A 20696-nucleotide genomic window follows, 5' to 3' on the forward strand; every position below is an offset into this window, starting at 1 on the left:
TTCTGTACAGAATGTAGATTCGTGGGTGGGGGAACAAATGAATTTCTCAACCACTGTGGAATCAAACATAGCAACACTGACAAAAGCAAAAGGGGCTGTGAATACTTTCCAAATGCCCCGAATATACATCTGTGCATTTCCAGCCTCTGCATAGCTGGAATTTCCAACTGTATCCCAAGGAAGTCGTGCATCAAAAGAGAGAGAGAGAGAGAGAGAGAGAGAGAGAGAGGGAGAGGAGGGAGGGAGGGAGGGAGGAGGGAGAGAGAGAGAGAGAGAGAGAGAGAGAGAGAGAGAAGCACGCCTGTTTCAAATCCACTGCACAAAATAATCCATGCTTTCATTATGCAATGAGGGAGTTGTTTATAGTGAAGAAACCCACTGGAAAGGGGCCGAAACCCTATAGTGTGATCCCCTCCGGAAAAATTAAAGCAGCTGCGGTCATGTAATTTAAAACCTCTCTCAAGTTTGCAACGAGGGCTTGTTCTCCTTTAGTATACCATGAGTGTCGAGTAACGCCAATCCTCCTCCGAAGGATGATTCCTGCCTACAGTATGAAAAGGAAAAGCGAGATGCAGACCTGGAGGCAGCCTGAAAGATCCAGATACAGGAGCTTGTGACATCCTCTCCCATTGCCGAGGTAGTGTAACCCTTTGTCTGTGAATTTTCTGCAGTACGCGATGCTTAAAAACTGTAGATTGGGAAAATACCTTTATTGGAAGGAAAGAGAAGAGAGAGAGAGAAAAAAGCTTTCACTGTATCTCTTGTGTTCTGGTTTCTGATGCAATCTGATACTCTTAACTGGAAGGCTTTCTAATAACTGGAATGGATGCTAAGATTTTAATGGGCTTTCTTCCCCACCCTTAAAATACTTCTTTTTTTTTCTTTAGGCTTAAACTACTTTTTTTTTTTTTTAAACAACGCTGACATCCTGCACAAGCTGTTCTGCTCCCATTGCTATTGTTTTTGAGCAGAGATATATATGTGCCTGAATTTGCTGGAAAGGGTCAATGTCATGAAATTGGGATGGGCAAAGTTAACTTTAAGCTGCTTGGCTGTAAACCAAATTTAGGCGTCCTAAATTAGAAAGGCATGAATCATCCGGCGATTCCAGGGATAGAGTTGTAAACGTTAACTTGACAATGGCACCAAGAAATGTGTATGGCAGTTATGAAAACCAGACCTAAATCAAAAGAATGATAAATCAAAGCAATGTTCCAGATGCCCTTTTGTGTAACTGCACGAAGTCTCGAAGCGGTGACTCTTAACCAAAAGTAAATAATGATAACAGTGCTCTCGTGTGAGATTAAATTGCATTAAAATAATTTAAGACTAAATTAAATTAAATGCCGTAATGTTTTATACAGTTATCTAGGAGTAAGTCCCACTGCTTGTGGTGAGATTTATTGCTGAATAAACATATATAACCCTTGCTGCGAGTGACATCTATAGAAAAGAATTATTGAAGTCAAATGGGAAACAATGTAGATAAAATTGGACAATATACAAGGGAAACATTGAGTTCCTGGACACAACCTTATACAACTGCTTGTATTTATTTTTAACATTGCAGATATAGGCACTGTCATGCTGAAAACTATTGATTTTATGCAATTATGGTGTAGCTGGGGGAAAAGCTGCAATCCCACAATAACCAAAAATGAAAGCTTGCAGGCAGGAAATAACAATCTATTATTAAGAGTAAAAGACATCATGTTCTTTAATGGATGCAGTTCAGGACAAGATTTTAAGGCAATTTCACCCAGTCAGCAAAAACTAAATCAAAATAAATCAAAAGCCAAAAGAAACTACAAGACCTCTGAGGTTCCTTCCAACTCTATTATTCTATGTTCTATAAATCAGGGGAATCAAAAACCATCCAAAATGAAGAAAGCATTGACATCATGTTCCTTACCTGATTATTTTTGTTTCTTTTCTTAAAATGACAACATACAACCCAGATGTACAGCTAAAATGGATTACATATTATTTAAATGTGAAGTAGCATGTATGTAAAATTACATGAAAGTAAAAATGTAAACAAAATTATGGCAAAAGTCATTTTAAGAAGGTCAGCAATATGAATATAGTATTGTATATACCTGCCTTAGAACAAGACTATTTTAAAATTTCAATTTCACTACTGTATTTTTGCAAGCATACTTGGATATGTTTATGAAGTTACAACAGGTTGGAGATGCTTGTTTAATGACTGTTAAGGAAACATGTTACTCCCTAGAAATGAGCTTTGTTTTCTACAGTAACACTAAATCTGGTTGGCTATATGATCTGCCAAAATACAGGTAGTCATCAACATTCAATAGTTCATTTAGTGAGCATTCTAAGTTGCAATGGCACTGAAAAAAGTGACTAACGACTGTTTTTCACACTAACGACCTTTGATGCATCCCCGTGGTCATGGGATCAAAGTTTAGACACCTTCAGGTAGACACCTTACAGGTAGTCCTCGACTTACAATGGTTCATTTAGTGACCATTCAAAGTTACACTGGCATATGTGTGTATATCAGAGGTGGTATTCAGCTGCTTCTGACCAGTTCTGGAGAACCGGTAGCGGAAATTTTGAATAGTTCGGAGAACCAGCAAATACCACCTCTGACTAGCCCTGCCCCATTTATTCTCTGCCTCCCGAGTCCCAGCTGATCGGCTGGGTCTATTTGGTTGCCCTGCACAGGAGAACAGAGCTGGAAAGCAGGTTAGTGGGGTGGGGAGGGAATGGAGATTTTACAGTAACCTTCCCCTGACATGCCCACCAAGCCACGCCCACAGAACCGGTAGTAAAAAAATTTGAATCCCACCACTGGTGTATATATATGCATGTGTGTGTGTGTGTGTGCGCGTGTGTGTGTATATATACACCAGTGGTGTGTGTATATATATATACACCAGTGGTGGGATTCAACTTTTTTACTACCAGTTATGTGAATGCCAAAAAACGTAATCTCAGTTTCCCGGCATGCGCATGCATGCCCGGGAGCTGCTCTTCCAGTTTCCGATGCTCTGACGCAAGCGCGCACTCCCATTTCGGCACTCAGTGCTGAAAAGATTCACCAATACTGGTCTAGTATTTAAGGCACCAGGCTAGAAAGTGGGAGATGGTGAGTTCAAGACCCGTCTTAGCCATGACAGTTAATTGTGTAACTGAGCCAGTCTCTCTCTCTCTCTCTCTCTCTTTCTCCCTCTCCCTCTCCCTCTCTCTCTCAGCCCAATTCACCTCACAAGGTTGTTGTGAGGAAAATAAGCCAAGAGCGGATTATTAGCTACGTTCATTGCCTTGAGTTATTTGTAAAATTAATAAGGGTTAATAAATAACTCGACTTCTGACCACAATTGAGCCCCGCATTTCTGTTGCTAAGCGAAACATTTATTAAATGAAATTTGTCCCATTTTATGACCTTTCTTGCCGCAGTGATTAAGGGACTCCCTGCAGTTGTTAAGTTAGCCACAAGGTTGTTAAGTGAATCTGGTTTCCCCATTGTTTCTCAGAAGGTTGCAAAAGGGGATTATATGACACCCTGCAATTGCATCTGTCTTTTACAAATTATATTTTTCTTTGGCTTTCTTGCCAAAGACATTTACCACTGTAAATTATAAACACTGTTTCTGATTATTAAAGCAATGGCTTCTCTGCTTTGATGTTGACCAAAATTGGGCATGCTTTGTATATTTTTTGCAGAATATTAATATAGATTTGTAATCTTTCAGTGACATCTCTGTTTTCTAAGCAAGAAGGGGACTGAGTCATACTAGACCAGGGGTGTCAAACTCAAGGCAGGTGCTTAAATCTAGCCCACAGGGCCGGCCTGGAAATATGAAAGAACCAGATTGTGGTGCCTCTAGCACTGTGATGGCGAACCTATGGCCAACCCAAACTTACCTGCACTGTGCATGCGTGCCTCCCAGCTTATTTTCGACCCATTTGAGGCTGTTTTCGCCCTCCCGGGGGCTCGATGGGAGCCTCTGCAGCCTTTGGAGACCAAAAAACAGGCCTTCTGGAAATACCAGAAGTGCCGAAATAGGCCCATTTTTCGGCCTCCGAAGGCCGCAGAGGCTTCATTCGAGCCCCCGGGAGGGCAAAAACAGCCTCAAACGGGCCGAAAATCATCTGGGAAGCGCACGCATGTGCAGTGCAGGTAAGGGATGGGGGGGGGGTTGTGTGCACATGCGCAGGGGGGCAGGGCGCATTGCATTGTGGGTGCTGGCACGTGCACGCTTTTGGCACACCACAACAAAAAGGTTTGCCATCACTGCCCTCGCAGCTAAAATGTGCCCTCCGCTCCTCATTTTCACCCTCCATGGCTTCCTGCAGCACTCTGCTGGCCAAAACAGGCCGAAAACAGCCCAAAAATGGCCTGAAAAGGGGCCCAAAGATGGTCTAAAAACGGCCTAAAACAGCCCCGAAAGTGGCCTAAAAAGTGGGCCAAAAACATCCTGAAAAAGGGCCCAAAATGGGCTTGAAAACGCCTGGCAAAGTGCTGCAGGAGGCCATGGAGGGTGAAAATGAGGCAGAGGGGGGCCACACATGGAGGCCCCGTGCCCGTTTTGGCTGACAGGGTGCTGCAGGAGTCATCTGCCCACCACTTCCCTGTGGAAAACTACAATGCTAATCTCACCCTCAAAGAAATCCAGTTTGACACCCCTGTACTAGACGCTCAAAGGCAGGAATTGAATTTATATTATAAGGTAGAGAAGACAGAAGATGGAGCACTGAATAACAGAATAACAGAGTTGGAAGGGACCTTGGAGGTCTTCTAGTCCAACCCAGGCAGGAGACAGTTTGCTATTTCAGACAAATAGTTGTTGAATCTCTTCTTAAAAACCTTCAGTGGTGGAGCACCCACAACTTCTGGTGGCAAGTTATTCCAATGATTAATTCTTCTGCCAGCAAATTTCTCCACTTAATCATAAAGCAGTGTGCAGCAGCCGCCCCAAAAGCTAATACAATCCTTGGATGTATAAACAGAGGGACAGAATCAAAATCACATGAAGCATTAGTTACCACTTTATAAAGCCTTAGTAAGACCACACCTGGAATACTGCATCCAGTTTGGGTCACCACACAACAAAAAAGATGTTGAGACTTAATGCTGAGACTCAACAATGTGCAAAGAAGAGCAACTACGGTGATGAAAGGCCTGGAGACTACAGCATATCAAGAATGGTTGAGGGACTTGGGTTTGGCTAGTCTAGAGAAAAGAAGGACTGTGGGGGGGAAACAAGATAGCAGTATTCCAGTATTTGAGGGGGTCAATTTATTTCCCAAAGGACCTGAGGGTAGGACAAGAAACAATGGATGGAAACTAATCAAGGAGAAAAGCAACCTGGAATTAAGGAGAAACTTCCTAAGAGTGGGGACAATTAGCCAGTGGAACAGCTTATCTTCAGAAGTTGTGGATGCTCCATCACTGGAGGATTTTAAGAAGAGATTGGACAACTATCTGAAATGGTATACACTCTGTTGCTTGAGTAGGGGTCTGGACTAGAAGACCTCCAAGGTTCTGTTCTGTTCTGTTCCATGCCATTCAAATTTCCTTTATTCTATTTTATGCTATTCTATTCTAGGCTAGGCTATTCTTATTCTATTCTATTCCATTCTATTCTTTTCCATTTTAATTTCCTCATTCTATTCTATTTTATGCTATTCTATTCTAGGCTATGCTATTCTTATTCTATTCTATTCCATTCCATTCCATATTTTCTATTCTATTCTGTTCTATTCTGTTCTGTTCCATTCCATTCCATTTTATTCTATGCAATTCTATTCTTATTCTATTCCATTCCATTTCTATTCTATTCTGTTTCTATTCTATTCTATTCTCCATTCAATTCCATCATTCTATTCTATTCTATTCTATTCTATTCTATTCTATTCTATTCTATTCTATTCTATTCTATTCTATTTTATTCTATTCTTATTCTATTCTAATTTTAATTCTTATTCTTATTCTTATTCTATTCTATTCTGTTCTGTTCTGTTCTGTTCTGTTCTATTCTATTCTATTCTATTCTATTCTATTCTATTCTATTCTATTCTATTCTTATTCTTATTCTATTCGATTCTATTCGATTCTACTCTGTTCCATTCCTTAATTGCTTCTTTCCTTGCACCCTCAACTTCTGGAGGCAAATGAGGTTGCCATGTGCTAAGGTTCAAAGAAACAGACATGGAGCTGAGACAGATGACTGAACAAAGATGGCATTAGGAGGCCTTCTCTATGGCCTTTATGTGAGATACCGTCCATGAAGCCCGCTGCTCTTCTACAGAAACACGTAGTGTCTATCTCTAGATATTACCTAGGCAGCAGCGCTAGGGTTCCATTTGAAATGTCCGTGTGAGATAAATCCAAGTGAAGAAGAGCTGAACAACCTTCTGCCACAAATCTAATTGATTTATCCTGTTCAAAAAGAAAAAGCCAGATTTGGTTTTACTTCTCCAAGGGGGAATATAATCACAGTCCATATCAACAGTCATTCAAAGGATCCAAGGCTTTAATACAGGGGTGTCAAAACTCAATTTCATTGAGGGCCGTATCAGGGCTGTAGTTGACTTCAGGGGGGCGTGGTTGACTGGGTGGGCGTGGTCAACTGGGTGGGTGTGGCCAGTTGGACTCCACTCCCCAAACTGCTGGCATGTTTCCTCTTCCCATTGGGTAGACTGTGCCGAAGCAATGCGGGCCGACCCCTTACATTTTCCAGGACAGCCCCGCAGGCCAGATCCAGAGGTGGGATTCAAATTTTTTAACCACCGGTTCTGTGGATGTGGCTAAGTGGGTGTGGCTAGGGGAGTGGGTGGGCGTGGCTTCTTCTTCTTCTTTTTTTGCAGCAATCCCCCCCCCCTCGTTTTTTTGCCTCCTAAGCTTCAGGGAAGCTTCCTGGGGGGGAATTTTTGCTCCCAGGCTTCCCTGGGGCCCAGGAAGGCAAAAAACAGAGCGCAGCACACACACACCGCCGCCCCTGTCCCTGCACCCCTTTTTGCCTCCTGGGCCTCAGGGAAGCCTCCTGGGTGAAGCAGTAAGACAGCGCAGCTGATCATCGGAACAGCTGATCATCGGAACAGCTGATCGTCGGGAGGGGGGAAAGAAATACCTTAAGGAGTGACTGGGCGGGGGAGAACGCAGTCAGCGATGTTGCGCATGCGCGATAAGGACTGACTGGGTGGGGAGGGGAGGGGTGGGCGGAGAGGGGCGGGGCCAGCCAGGGGCATGATTTGCCAGTTCTCTGAACTGCGCAAAATCATAACAACTGGTTCTATAGAACCGGTCTGAACCGGTAGAATCCTACCTCTGGCCAGATCTGACCACATCGCAGGCCAAATCCGGCCTGCAAGTTTTGTGTTTGACACCCCTGCTTTAATAGTTAGAAATATATTAAGAGACCACTACTACATTTCGAATTAATTGCCCCAAGGAATCTACAGGTAGTTCTAAACTTAACAACCACAAAATTGAGGCCCAACATTTCTGCTGCTAAGCCAGGCAGTTGTTCAGTGAGTTTTGCCCCATTGTACGACCTCTCTTGCCTCAGTGGTTAAGCGAATCACTGCAGTTGTTAAGTTAGTCACCCGGTCGTTAAGTGGATCCGACTCCCCTTCGGACTTTGCTTGTCAGAAGGTCGCAAAAGTGGACCACGTGACCCCTGGGACGCTGCGACCGTCATAAATATGGACCAGTTGCCAAGCGTCTGAATTTTGATCATGTGACCATGGGGATGCTGCAACAGTCATAAAGTGTGAAAAATGGTCATGTCACTTTTTTCAGTGCCGTTGTAACTTCAAGTGGTCACTTAATGAACTATTGTTAAGTTGAGGATGAACTCCTGTATAGCACATTCCAACTAAGAAAATTAAAGTGGAACTTTCAGGTAATAAAACAGACATAAAACACACATACAGAAACACACACACACTCCAAAACCTTTTGAATTTTGTAGGCCCTATGCACACATCAGTATATTGGAAGACTTTCTAGAACCTTCTCTTCCTTATGTGAAAAATGTGTGTGAAAAATAGTTGTGTCACTTGTTTCAGTGCTGTTGCAACTCCAAAGAGTCACTAAATGAATGGTTGTAAGTTGAGGATTACGTGTATTTTAACTGCAACAAAAAATTGTTGGTCCTCTTATATTTTGTCATACCTTTTCCTAGAATAATAACTTTTTCTGGAGAATTAACCCGGTACAAAAATCATGCATAACAATCGGCTACATAGGTTTAACTCTTGGTTTTATATTATCCAGTTAAGCTTATTGAGTGACACAAACACTGTGAAGTGTTTAAGAGACCAGAAGAGTGAAATTTGACGCTTGAGATCTATAGATTTGATCATTAAAGATCCGAGGCCATCCCAGGCTGCCGTAAAGCCAGGATTTGCAGATCTATTTGTAAAATGGGAACCTTTATTTCATCTTCAACTGGGACACTTTAATCAGTTTGTTGTTATGCTCCCAAACAATTCATTTTCTTTTGTTCATATAAATGCAAGCCAGGCAGCTCCCATTCTTCCATAGGGACAAATTTGAAGTTATATCCGCAGTGAAAAAAAAGTGACTTATGACTGTTTTTCACACTTACGACCATTGCAGCATCCCCACCACAGTCACAGGATCAAAATTGGAATGCTTGGCAACTGACTCGTATTTATGACAGTTGCAGTGTCCTCTGGGAGTCACACGATCCCCCTTTTTACACTTTCTGACAAGCAAAGGCAATGGAGAAGTCAGATTTACTTAACAACCAGGTTACTAATTTAACAGCTGCAGTGATTCACTTAACAACTGTGGCAAGAAAAGTCGTACAATGGGGCAACATTCACTTAACAAATGTTTTGCTTCGTAAGTCGAGGGCTACCTGGAACATTTATAAAAACGATTGTTCCTAAGTTCTAGCTATCTATTGTAGCTCAGTTCTCTTAATTAGTGTATAGAGTCAGTTATTATATCAAATGTTTCACTTAGCAACAGAAATGTCGGGCTCAGTTTGTGGCTGTAAGTCAAGGACTACCTGTTTATGTATAAAAATGATTGTACCTATATTCTATCTGTTCTGTCTATCTATTGTATCTAAGTTCTCTTGATTAGTGTATAGGGTCATTTTTAATACCCAAAGCATATGTCATAGGACGGTGGTGTGCCAAAAGCACACAGGTGCCAGCATGCACAATGCAATGCGCCCCACCCCCCTGCGCATGCACACGTAACCCCCCCGCCTCCTTACCTGCACTGCACATGCGCGTGCCTCCCAGCTGATTTTCAGCCCATTTGAGGCTGTTTTTGCCCTCCCGGGGCCTCGAGGGAAGCCTCTGTGGCCATTGGAGGCCAAAAAACAGGCCTGTTTTAACACTTCCGGTTTTCGGCACTTCCGTTTTCAGCACTTCCAGTATTCCCAGAAGGTCTGTTTTTCGACCTCCAAAGGGTGCAGAGGCTTCCCTCGAGCCCCCGGGAGAGTGAAAACAGGCTCAAACGGGCCAAAAATCAGCTGGGAGGTGCGCATGCGCAGTGCAGGTAAGTTTGGCTAGGGCTCACGTGCTATAGGTTCGCCATCACAGTCATAGGATGTTTTCTGCAGACCTCAACATTCTACAATATATGCAGAAATCAAAATTAGAACTTCAGTTTTCCGCTTTAACGTTTCTAACTTCCTTTTACTTTTGTAAAGGTAATACTTACATTTAATCCTTGATATTTGGAAACATTTAACTCTTGCAAATTCACACACCCACCTAAAAGCAGAACAATTGATTCTGTTCCATGAAACCAATCTCCAACTGGCAATGCGAGCAGAGACATAAAAATATAAATTTTCGTTCCTGAAAAGTATGAGCAATCAAATGTGACCCGAGAAAGGTTTCTATTACATTATTTAAAGGATGATCTATTTTAGGCGTCAACAGTAGAAGTTATTTAGTGTTAGTTATTTAAGGGTACTTACCATAAATTGGATCCAGATTTAGTTTGGCTTAGACAAAGAGCAGTGAAACCCTTTGCTATGCATTTACAATCCCATGAGTGAATTTGCATATGTTTTCACTTAATTAAATCAATTGGAAAGAAGAAACACAACAGATTCCTCCAAGAAAGTGAGAAGATTTACTTTAAGCAGGGGGGGGGGGGAAAGAATTAAATCTATCTTTTAAATCAGGAATACCTTTAACCTTTGGGTCACCAGGGACTGGTCCAGAGGTGGTATTCAGCAGGTTCCGACCAGTTCTGGAGAACCGGTAGCGGAAATTTTGCATAGTTCAGAGAACCAGCAAATACCACCTCTGACTGGCCCTGCCCCCATCTATTCCCCACCTCCCGAGTCCCGGGCTGATTGGCTGGGTCTCCTTTGGTTGCCCTGCACAGGAGAACGGAGCTGGAAAGCAGGTTAGTGGGGTGGGGAGGGAATGGGGATTTTGCAGTATCCTTCCCCTGCCAGGCCCACCAAGCCACACCCACAGAACCAGTAGTAAAAAAAAAATTAATCCCACCACTGGATAAGATACCTTCAACTTAGAAGGGATCCACTTAACAAATGTGGCAAGAAAGGTCGTAAAATGCGGCAAAACTCATTTAACAACACTGCCAACAAATCTGGAGCTCAATTCGGGGACTATCAGTATTGAAACCAAAATGAGTTTATTCCTTAGATCCTGACTCCATTGAGAAAAATCACAAGCACACTAATTGTTTATCATGATTTGTTAAAATAAACTGTTATCGGCTGAGATTACAAACCACCCTAAATCAAATAAGAACTAAACATTTTCCTTAGTGTCCTATCAGAGATAGGGGAAGGCAGGCAGGCAAGAGTGAGATAATTAACATTGCCTAAAGAATCACTTGGAATATTTATTTCCTTATGTGTCCATTTCATCAAATTTAGATGTTACCTGTCATTATGGAGTTCAAGATGGCATACACAACGCCCTTGCCTGTTTATAATGATAATCTGTTAAGTAGCTTGCACTGAGAGTGAGTGGAATAGAATAGAATGGAATGGAATAGACTAACAGAGTTGGAAGGGACTTTGGAGGTCTAGTCCAACCCTTATCAACAGTAGAGACCTTCAAATTTCTAGGTTTTACTATATCACATGACCTAAAATGGACACCTAACATCAAAAATGTCATCAAAAAAGCACAACAAAGAATGTTCTTTTTGCACCAACTCAGGAAGCTCAAACTGCTCAAGGAGCTGCTGATCCAGTTCTACAGAGGAATGATGGAATCTGTCATCTGCACCTCTAATGGTCTGGTTTGGTTCTGTAACCCAACAGGACAGACACAGACTTCAGAGGGTAATTAGGACTGCAGAAAAAACAATGGCTACCAACCTGCCTTCCATGGAGGACCTGTATACTGCACGAGTCAAAAAGAGGGCTGTGAAAATATCTACAGACCCCTCACATCCCGGACATAAACTGTTTCAACTCCTACCCTCAAATCGACCCTATAGAGCACTGCACACCAGAACAACTAGACACAAGGAGTTTTTCCCCCAATGCCATCACTCTGCTAAACAAATAATTCCCTCAACACTGTCCAACTATTTACAAAGTCTGCATTACTATTACTATTAATCTTCTCATTACTCCTTATCACCCATCCCCTCCCACTTGTGACTGTATGACTGAAACTTTGTCGCTTGTATCCTAACGATTTATATTGACTGTTTCCTAGTATGATTTGATTGCTTATTGTACCCTATGACTATTATTAAGTGTTGTTACCTGATGATTCTTGACTCTTGATGAATGTATTTCTTTTATGTACACTGAGAGCATTTGCACCAAGACAAATTCCTTGTGTGTCCAATCACACTTGGCCAATAAAGAATTCTAGTCTATTCTATTTTATGCAGGAAACCCTATACCAGACAGGTTGCTCAAACTCTTTTTAAAAACTTCCAGTGTTGGAGAATTCTGGGGTGATAGTTTTCCAGTACTTGAGGGGCTGCCACAAAGAAGAGGGGATGGTGGTTTCAACCTATTTTCAAACACCTGAGGGGGCAGGACAAGAAGTATGAGTGCTGGTCTCTGGAATAATATTTCCTTAGAAGTTTGAATAATCGTGACTCTGCTGTCTTTTAATCTGGATTAGGGGAATACACGCCTTCTGAGAGAATGTTAGTTATATAATATATAACATTCTCAGCAATTGACCAGAGGTTTATTACCACTTCTTTACCTTTATTATATTGGATGTATTTTTTAACTTCTACAGCACCCATAGTCATGATTTGAGCACCCATGTAAATTTGGTAAATCAACCAATCACGATTGTATTGCAGCTGGCTGCCATCTCAGCTCTGAGCACTGGGGATAACAAATATGTGATGCCAGGAGCTATGGAAAACATATGTTATAATGTAATGTTTTAATTCTAGAAATGTTTTATATGATCCCACTCCAGCATGATTCACTGCAGGAAAAAAATGAATGAATGATTAATGTATGTGACATGAGCTCATGTTTTATTTCCTAATGCCTACACACATTTCGGCATGCCATTTCCACAGTCACGTTTTTATAAGTAGAATTTGAAATATAAAGTAGAGCCATTAAACTAAGAAGTCATAGAATTGTAAGGGCTGGAAGGGACCTTGGAGGTCTTCTAGTCCAACCCCGCCCCCCCTCAAGGCAGGAGATCTTATTCCATCCTGGATAAATGGTTGTCCAATCTTTTCCTGAAAACCTCCTGCAGTGGAGAACTCACAACTCAGGGAGTCAAGATGTTCCATTGATTAATTGTTCTGTCTTGGTCACGGGTGGGCTGCGGGGGGTTCGAGAGAGCCCCTAGCTAAGGTTCTGTGGAGTTTGGAGAACCCCCTCAATCTCACTCGTGGCTGGTCCCGCCTGCCCCTCCCAGGAGTCCTCTCCCACACGGCCCATTTTGAATGCAGGTAAGTACAGGATGTGCGTGGAGGCTCAGGGAGGGCAAAAAACAGGCTTCCCAGAAGTTCAGGAAGGCTGGAAATGGGCCCGTTTCCGGCTTCCAGAGAGCCTCTGGAGCCCAGGGAGGCCGTTTTTGCCCTCCCGGAGGCTCAAGAAAAGCTTCCGGAACCCAGGAAGAGTAAAAATGCCCCCCACCATGGTGCAGGAGGCCAATTAGGCCACGCCCACCATGGCCATGCCAACCCAGCAACCAGGCAGAGAAGCCATTGCTAAATATTTTGAAGCCCAACCCCTGGTCTTGATTCTAGGTTGGATCTCTCTTCAATCAGCAGAAATTCTACCTGTTACTCCTTCTCTGGCCCTCAGGTGCTTTAAGTCAATCCCCTCTTCTCTACGACAACCCCTCAAATACTGGAAGACTGCCATCATATCACCCTTGTCCTTCTCTTTGTTAGACTAGACATACCATAATTCCCTCAAACGATTTAGCCTCCAGACTCCTTATCATCTTCGTTGCTCTTCTCTGCACACTTTCTAAACATCTGTGTTTGTATCATGGGGACCAGAATTCCTCCTTAAAATAATGATCCTGCATCCATTATGCTGGACATAATAGCTGTACCTTTGGTTTCAATTTCTTCTGTCAACCATCACTTCAGCATCTTTATAATACTCTGTTTTTTTCCTCCCCCTTAACAGAGAAATTTCATATACCCCAGCTTGTGCCTCCTTCACACAGAATCTCGGAAGTCGGATTTCAAAGGAACACTCTTGGACTGTTCCAGCTGTCATATAAAGCAATTGGGGCCAGCTGGATGTCAGGATGCAAGTGGTTACTATTATAATACTACTTTTCTTCAGTCAAGCAGCTGATCTGAGGAAAGCACGAAATGGAAATTCAAGGAAGAAAGCAAACAGTGGAAGGACAAACCGCTTAGGAAAAGTATCCGGCCTCATGAAGCGCTTTACTCCAAACCCTCCATGCGACATCTACACATATCTGTTTGAGAAATACTTAGATTGTCAAGAAAGAAAATTGACATTTGTCCTGCCCGAGTGGCCGGAAGATTTAAAGCACATGCTGCTAGCTCAAAACGCATTCCGTAAACTGAAGAACAACATGTTCTCCAAATTCCAAAAACTTAAAAGTCTCGATTTGCAACAGAACGAGATCTCCAAAATCGAGGATCAGGCTTTCTGGGGTTTGAACAAACTGACCACCTTGTTACTACAGCACAATAAACTCAAGGTTTTGTCGGAGGAGGTGTTCATTTACATGCCTCTCGTAAGTTACTTGCGTTTGTACGACAACCCCTGGCACTGCAACTGTCAGATGGAATCGCTTATAACGATGCTGCAGCTTCCAAGAAACAGGAACTTGGCAAATTATGCCAAATGCGTCCATCCAGAAGAAGTGAAAGGTCAAAAGCTCAAGGAGATACAAGTCGAAGAGTTCTGTGGCAGCGACAAAGTGGACTTACGCCCAGTAATACCCAAACCCGAAATTGCCAGACCTGAATTTGACTCTTCACTTTGTCACACATATGTGTTTCCTGTAAAAACCCTGGACTGCAGGAGGAAAGGTTGGTATATGTCAATTGCAGAGTATTTATTTCCTTATTAGGATCCCAAAGGTGCTTTTTTTCCAAGAGGCAACTGGACTTTCTGGTTTTTCTTTGAAGGCATTTCGCTTCTCATTCAAGAAGCTTATTCTTATTGTTGCTGTTGTTGTTATTTATCGCAGTCAGCCAGATGTTCAGACTGGGTTTGGCATTTTTCTCTACTTATCGAGTCTTTACCAAGGACCTGGGATAGGCAATTCTGGATGTTTGATGGTGTTTACAGATATCACCGCAGGATTGAAGCTGTTCCAAGTCAAACTACCTTCTGCAATTGACCGATGGTGAATGTGTCAATGCCACCAATGTGTTCAAATGGTGCTCCACTTTTTTTGGGATTGCACCCAAGACGCCTATTACTATTGGTACTACCCTTGCTTGCCTTTGCCGTAGTAATATGGCAAAGGCAATAATAATAATAATTGTTGCGGTTATTATTAGGGTTTCAATGCTACTCTTATCATGTAAGAAGACTTTGAAAGTTGTCCCGTCCAGTAACCAGGCTCAGAGCAACAAACATTTAAACAATAAATACATCAAAGCAGATCATAAGTGTTAATGGAAGATTTTAAAGTTAGTTTTTGTTGTCGGGATCATCTGTTAAATTTCTTTCTTTTTTTTAACAATACAGAGATGATAAAATTGCTTCGATAATACTGCATGAGTCAAAAAGAGGGCTGTGAAAATATTTACAGACCTCACATGCCAGACATAAACTGTTTCAATTCCTTCCCTCAAAACGACGCTATTGAGCCCTGCACACCAGAACAACTAGACACAAGAACAGTTTTTTCCTGAATGCCATCACTCTCTAAACAAATAATTCCCGCAACACTGTCCAACTATTTACTAAGTCTGCATTACTATTACTATTAATCTTCTCATCACTCCTTATCACCCATCTCCTCCCACTTGTGACATACAATTTATATTGACTGTTTCCTAGTATGATTTGATTGCTTATTGTACCCTCTGACTATCATTAAGTGTCGTACCTGATGATTCTCGACTCTTGATGAATGTATCTTTTCTTTTATGTACACTGAAAGTATTTACACCAAGACAAATTTCTTGTGTGTCCAATCACACTTGGCCAATAAAGAATTTTATTCTATTCTATTCTATAAATAGAATGGTAGACAGATATACAGACAGTCCTGAACATACAATGACAATTCAGCCCCAAATTTCTGTTGCTAAGCAAGACAGTGGCTATGTGTGTTTTGCCTCATTTTATGACCTTTCTTGCCACAGTGGTTAAGTGAGTCACTGCAGCTGTTATGTTAATAACACAGTTGTTAAACGAATCCTGCTTCCTTATGACTTTGCTTGTCAGGTCACAAAAGCGATCACATGACCCTGGGACACTGCAACCGTCGTAAGTTTGAGTCGGTTGCCAAGTATCTGAATTTTGATCACATGAGCATGGGGATGCTGCAACGGTCATAAATGTGAAGAACAGTCATAAGTCCGTTTTTCCAGTGGTGTTCTAACTTCAGTCACTTAAATGAACTCTTGTAAGTTGAGGACTACCTGAACTGCGTTTGGGTATCAGTTTTGAAAAATAAAAAGACTCAACAGCGCTGTTGGAAAATCTATGTGGGTATTCAAGATGGAAAACTTTACTAATAGAATACAGAAGGTAAAATATTTTTTATTGGCCAAGTGGGATTGAACACACAAGGAATTTGTCTCTAGTGCAGAAGCTCTCAGTGGGCATCCAAACAACGACATAATATAATCATAAGGTACCAATAGGAGAAGGTAATAGGGAAGATGGGAAGGATAATACAGCCCTACTACATGGGTAAATATCCTTTAGGTATAAGACAGTGCTGTGGGAATTAGGTGTTCATCGGAGTGATGGCAGGAGGGGAAAAAACTGGATGCAGGATATGGACCATCAAGTTTATAATGTAATTATAATCTTTATTATAATCCCTATAACTGTTGTTGTTTGTTTCCTCTCAAGATTTAAGAAAAGTCCCAAGCAGTATACCTCCAGACACAGTTAAACTTGATGTTTCCAATAACAAAATCAATGTATTACGACCCAAGGAGTTTGAAGAAATCGATGACCTGAAGATGTTAAATCTCAGTAGCAATGGACTAGTTCACATAGACCCAGGTGAGCGAAATTTATGAAGAACCATAACATTTAAAGTCACCCTTGCCTTTCATCTCTAATTTAATGATGCAAATTTTCTTCATGAAATGTTTTTTCAACAAAAGAAACAAAAACACTTGATTGTTTTCTTATTGGTCAGGATCCAAACAATACTTAAAATAGCTGGTTGGAAATAGACAAGGTTTGGAATAAATCTAAGTTAACTCTTTAGATCAGTATTTTTCAAACTTGGCTACTAAAATGTGTGGACTTCAAATCCCAGAATTCCTCAGGGGGGCTGCCAGTCTGAGACGGTCCATGCATCTTAAAATTGCTTTGGACTGAGATGTAAATATAAACAAGATATATATCTATATATCTCTATAGAGACGTGGTGGTTCAGAGGCTAAGACACTGAGCTTGTCCATCAGAAAGGTCGGCAGTTTGGCGGTTCGAATCCCTAGCAGAGTGAGCTCCCGTTACTTGTCCCAGCTTCTGCCAACCTAGCAGTTCGAAAGCATGTAAAAAATGCAAGTAGAAAAATAGTGACCCCTTTGGTGGGAAAGTAACAGCGTTCTGTACGCCTTTAGTGTTTTGTTATGCCAGCCACATGATCACGGAGACGTCTTCAGACAGCGCTGGCTCTTCGGCTTTGAAACGGAGATGAGCAGCGCCCCCTAGAGCCAGAAATGATTAGCACGGAGGTGCAAGGGGAACCTTTACCTTTATATCTATATAATCTATATCTATCTATCATTTATATTCATATTCATATTCACATTTATATATATTTATAAATATAATTTGAGTCATATTTCCTATCACACTGTATCCAGTGTTCTTTCCAATTCACACAACTTTGTGCTATATGGAAGACTTACTTTTCAAAAGAAGGAGATTAAAAAATGTTAGATTCATTCCAAAAGAGCTCTTCGGGCATTCAGTCACTATAACATGGAGGGAATTAGTAAGAAGTATATCTGCACTGGGTTCTTCATCCAATTAGCCTAAAGAACAACTATAATTACATCTAGGTACATAGGTTACCACTACACCAATATCTCTCAAAATTAGCAAAGTTATGCAAAGCAGAGGAACGGCATCAGAAAGAATAAAAAAGAGAGGTGATGGCATGAGAAAAAAAAGAAAAATAATTTATCAAGCCCAGGAACTCTTATTTCCCTTTTTATTCTGGCAAACTATTCGTATACAGGTAATTCTCAACTTATGACCAGAACTGAGTCCAAACTGTTCAGCTAAAATTGGTTGCAACCATTCTTCTGACCTTCTTAGACGAGATGGAGGTCAATGAGAAATATATAATCCTGTACTATGCTTGAATACCTCGTGAGGGATTTTGTCATAGTTCTTTAATCGAAACTTTCTAGTGACTATATTGGCTGTGGCTTGTAAATCATGGGTTGTTGACTAACCCACAGAGATTTAAATTTATGTAGTCTAAAGCAAGATTTTGAATCCACAATGACTGATTCACACAACCTACTAAGCCAAGTCAGAGGAAGTGTAGTATAACATAATGCAAAATATAAAATAATCTCATAGATTTATACCTACCCACTGTCTATGTTTCTCTCAGTTGCTCCAATTCTGCTTCTTTCATGAAAATCAAAATATTAACCACAGTGTCTGATTCTAAAGACATAATAAGACATAGACACTGCCCGGTTTTTAATTCAAGCAAAGGGAGAAATTAAACAGTTATGGTTTGTATTTTGGTTTATATACCGCAAAAATGCCGACTCTCTGAATAGGTTGCCAGAAAATTTTCAACCAGTGTGCAAATGCTACGAACGGCTAAGTCATTTATTTGTTATTTATAATTGTTATTATTTGTAAAAAAAAATTTTTTTTGTTTTGAATAGCTGCTTTTGCAGGCCTCATCAATCTGGAAGAACTAGACCTATCAAACAATTTCCTACAAAATATTGAATATGGCGTCCTAGAACATTTATACTTTTTGAAAATACTGCGGCTTAAAGAAAACCCTTGGAGATGCGACTACAACATCCATTATCTTTTCTACTGGCTGAATCACCACTACAATGTTCACTATAATGGCCTAGAATGCCGAAAACCTGAAGAATATAAAGGATGGTCAGTTAGAAAGTACGTCAGAAGTTATTTTGAGGAGTGTCCCAAAGATAGGCTACAGATTTATCCAGATGTATTTGAGGATAACGAAACTGAAGAACCTACTCCAAAACATTCGGTCATTGTCAGAGTAATAGATTAATTGGTCCACTAGTATACTTTTGGAATTTTTTTTTATAAAAGGAAGAAGCATTTATATATATTTTGATACTGTAATTGTGGTGTTTGTTCATGATGGACGATCTGGTAAACTATTTTTCAGTACTAATCACGAGACGGCATCAATTGCATTGTTCTTTATAAACGTACTATTTTTAATTGGTTTGGAGTCGTTTTTGCCCTATTGGGTAATTATCTGTAAAAAGAAGGAATATGCAGCTAAACCACTTCTTGCAAAAACATAAACCTCTGCAAAAAAATGTGCAGCCTTTCCATCTAACTGGAAGCTAATTTTATGGCCGGTTCAGCAAATCCCAACCCTGGCTGGCCCTGCCCACCCTGCCCCACTCCACCTCTCCCAGGAGTCCCCAGGTAAGTACAAGGACCGCACAGAGGCTCAGGAAGGGTGAAAAATGGGCCTCCAGAGGGCCTCCGGAGCCCAGGGAGGCTGTTTTTGCCCTCCTGGAGGAAAGCCTCCGGAGCCCAGGGAGGGCGAAAACTAGGCCACGCCCACCCAGCAACACTGACAGAGAACTGGTTGCTAAAATTTTTGGAGCCCACCCCTGAGTCTTTCCAAACATAATGTGTGATGACCCGGGGCGTGACACAAAAATTACCAAGTCACCAAAATAGAAGAAAGTCCCTTGAATGCCTCCAACTTGGCCCCAATGTCCAATTATCCTCGGCTGGATATCAAACTCTTAAAGAAAACAGTTTACGGAGGGAGTAAATGCAGTCCGCACCCAAAGTAAAGTTAATGTGAAATAAAAAAAACCAACACAAACCACACTGAAGGAATTAATACAGCAGGCAAGGATGATCAATTGCAGACTTCTACCAGATAACGCAGCCACCAGAGGTGGGAGGAAGCCAAAACACAGATAAGCTTCAGACAAGAGCTCCACGTTTTGCTCCCAGCACTGGCCCATGCGCAGTTTGTCCTTTTAACCAGTCCTCCCAGCTGCAGCCCATGAAGGGGATCAGGGCCCCTTCCTCCCCCGTAGACCATGCCACTCACATTTCTCCCTTATCCACTCCTCTCTGCGTGCCCTAGGATGAAGAGGGGATGGGCCTGGGTCTTCCTCTGAATGCCCATCTGGTCTGTGCCCTTCCCCAGTTTCCTCCACAAGCACTAGAGCTACACTCCCACTCCTTGTCGGCTGTTCCTCCTCTCCCTCGGAATCAGACTCCAACAGGGGCATGACATAATGTACGTTTACCCAGTACAGGTAGTCCTCGACCTACAACAGTTCGTTTAGTGACCGTTCAACGTGGTGGCTCAGTTACAAAAAGAAGAAAAATAATATAAAATAGTATTTGTCTGAAACATCAATGAATGAAACAGCAATGGATCCTACTGTAAAAAAATCTTGAAAGTTCTTTGAAAGGTGTATATTGCCATACCTTCCCATATGTCAGGCACCAAAGATCAAAACCACACGGGAAGGTCCAATTAAATTGATGTACTTGCAGGTAGTCCTCAATTTATGACAAGTGAGCCCAACATTTCTGTTGCTAAGCGAGACATTTGTTAAGTGAGTTTTGCCTCGTTTTATGACCTTCCCTGTCACAAGAAATGCCTAGCTCCACTTCTTAGTCTCTGAGGAGTTCTTGATACTCCTCTGCGCTTGCTTTCTTGAACCAAACTACGTAACATCATCACTTCTAGAATCTGATGATGTTACCTAGTTTGATAATAAAACGTCTGCAAGAAAACAACCAAGCTCAGAGAGCAACCGAGGACCTTACTGTTCAACCCTGAGCTACCAATATTTCTTGCCTTTCCCTAGGCACAAGGGAACCTCCTCTACA

General features: G+C 41.6%; 2 protein-coding genes across 2 annotated transcripts in view; one reads left to right on the top strand and one right to left on the bottom strand.

Annotated features, from left to right (window-relative positions):
* FBXL13 (F-box and leucine rich repeat protein 13) overlaps positions 1-20696 on the bottom strand; it is a 71864-nt gene that overhangs the window by 23301 nt on the left and 27867 nt on the right. The window contains exons 10-12 of the mRNA XM_026677245.2: positions 9680-9732; positions 6312-6412; positions 578-707 (exon numbers count right to left, since the gene is read on the bottom strand). Of these exons, the coding sequence (XP_026533030.2) occupies positions 578-707; positions 6312-6412; positions 9680-9732 (284 nt within the window). The remainder of the gene's footprint in view (positions 1-577; positions 708-6311; positions 6413-9679; positions 9733-20696) is intronic.
* On the top strand, positions 499-19043 carry LRRC17 (leucine rich repeat containing 17). The gene is made up of 4 exons (XM_026677219.2): positions 499-637; positions 13587-14470; positions 16479-16634; positions 18497-19043. Exons 2-4 carry the CDS (start codon positions 13711-13713, stop codon positions 18865-18867), a joined length of 1287 nt encoding a protein of 428 aa, XP_026533004.2. The 5' UTR covers positions 499-637; positions 13587-13710; the 3' UTR covers positions 18868-19043.

The sequence above is a fragment of the Notechis scutatus genome, chromosome 6 (assembly GCF_049901735.1).
Source record: "Notechis scutatus isolate UNSWTSFEM ecotype Mainland chromosome 6, rNotScu1.2, whole genome shotgun sequence".
Lineage (NCBI taxonomy): Eukaryota > Metazoa > Chordata > Lepidosauria > Squamata > Elapidae > Notechis > Notechis scutatus.

Coding starts and splice junctions, on each gene's coding strand:
- LRRC17 (XM_026677219.2), top strand. CDS start 13,711: ATGCAAGTGGTTACTATTATAATACTACTTTTCTTCAGTCAAGCAGCT. Junction 14,471..16,478: donor CCTGGACTGCAGGAGGAAAG/GTTGGTATATGT, acceptor TTTCCTCTCAAG/ATTTAAGAAAAGTCCCAAGC. Junction 16,635..18,496: donor ACTAGTTCACATAGACCCAG/GTGAGCGAAATT, acceptor TGTTTTGAATAG/CTGCTTTTGCAGGCCTCATC.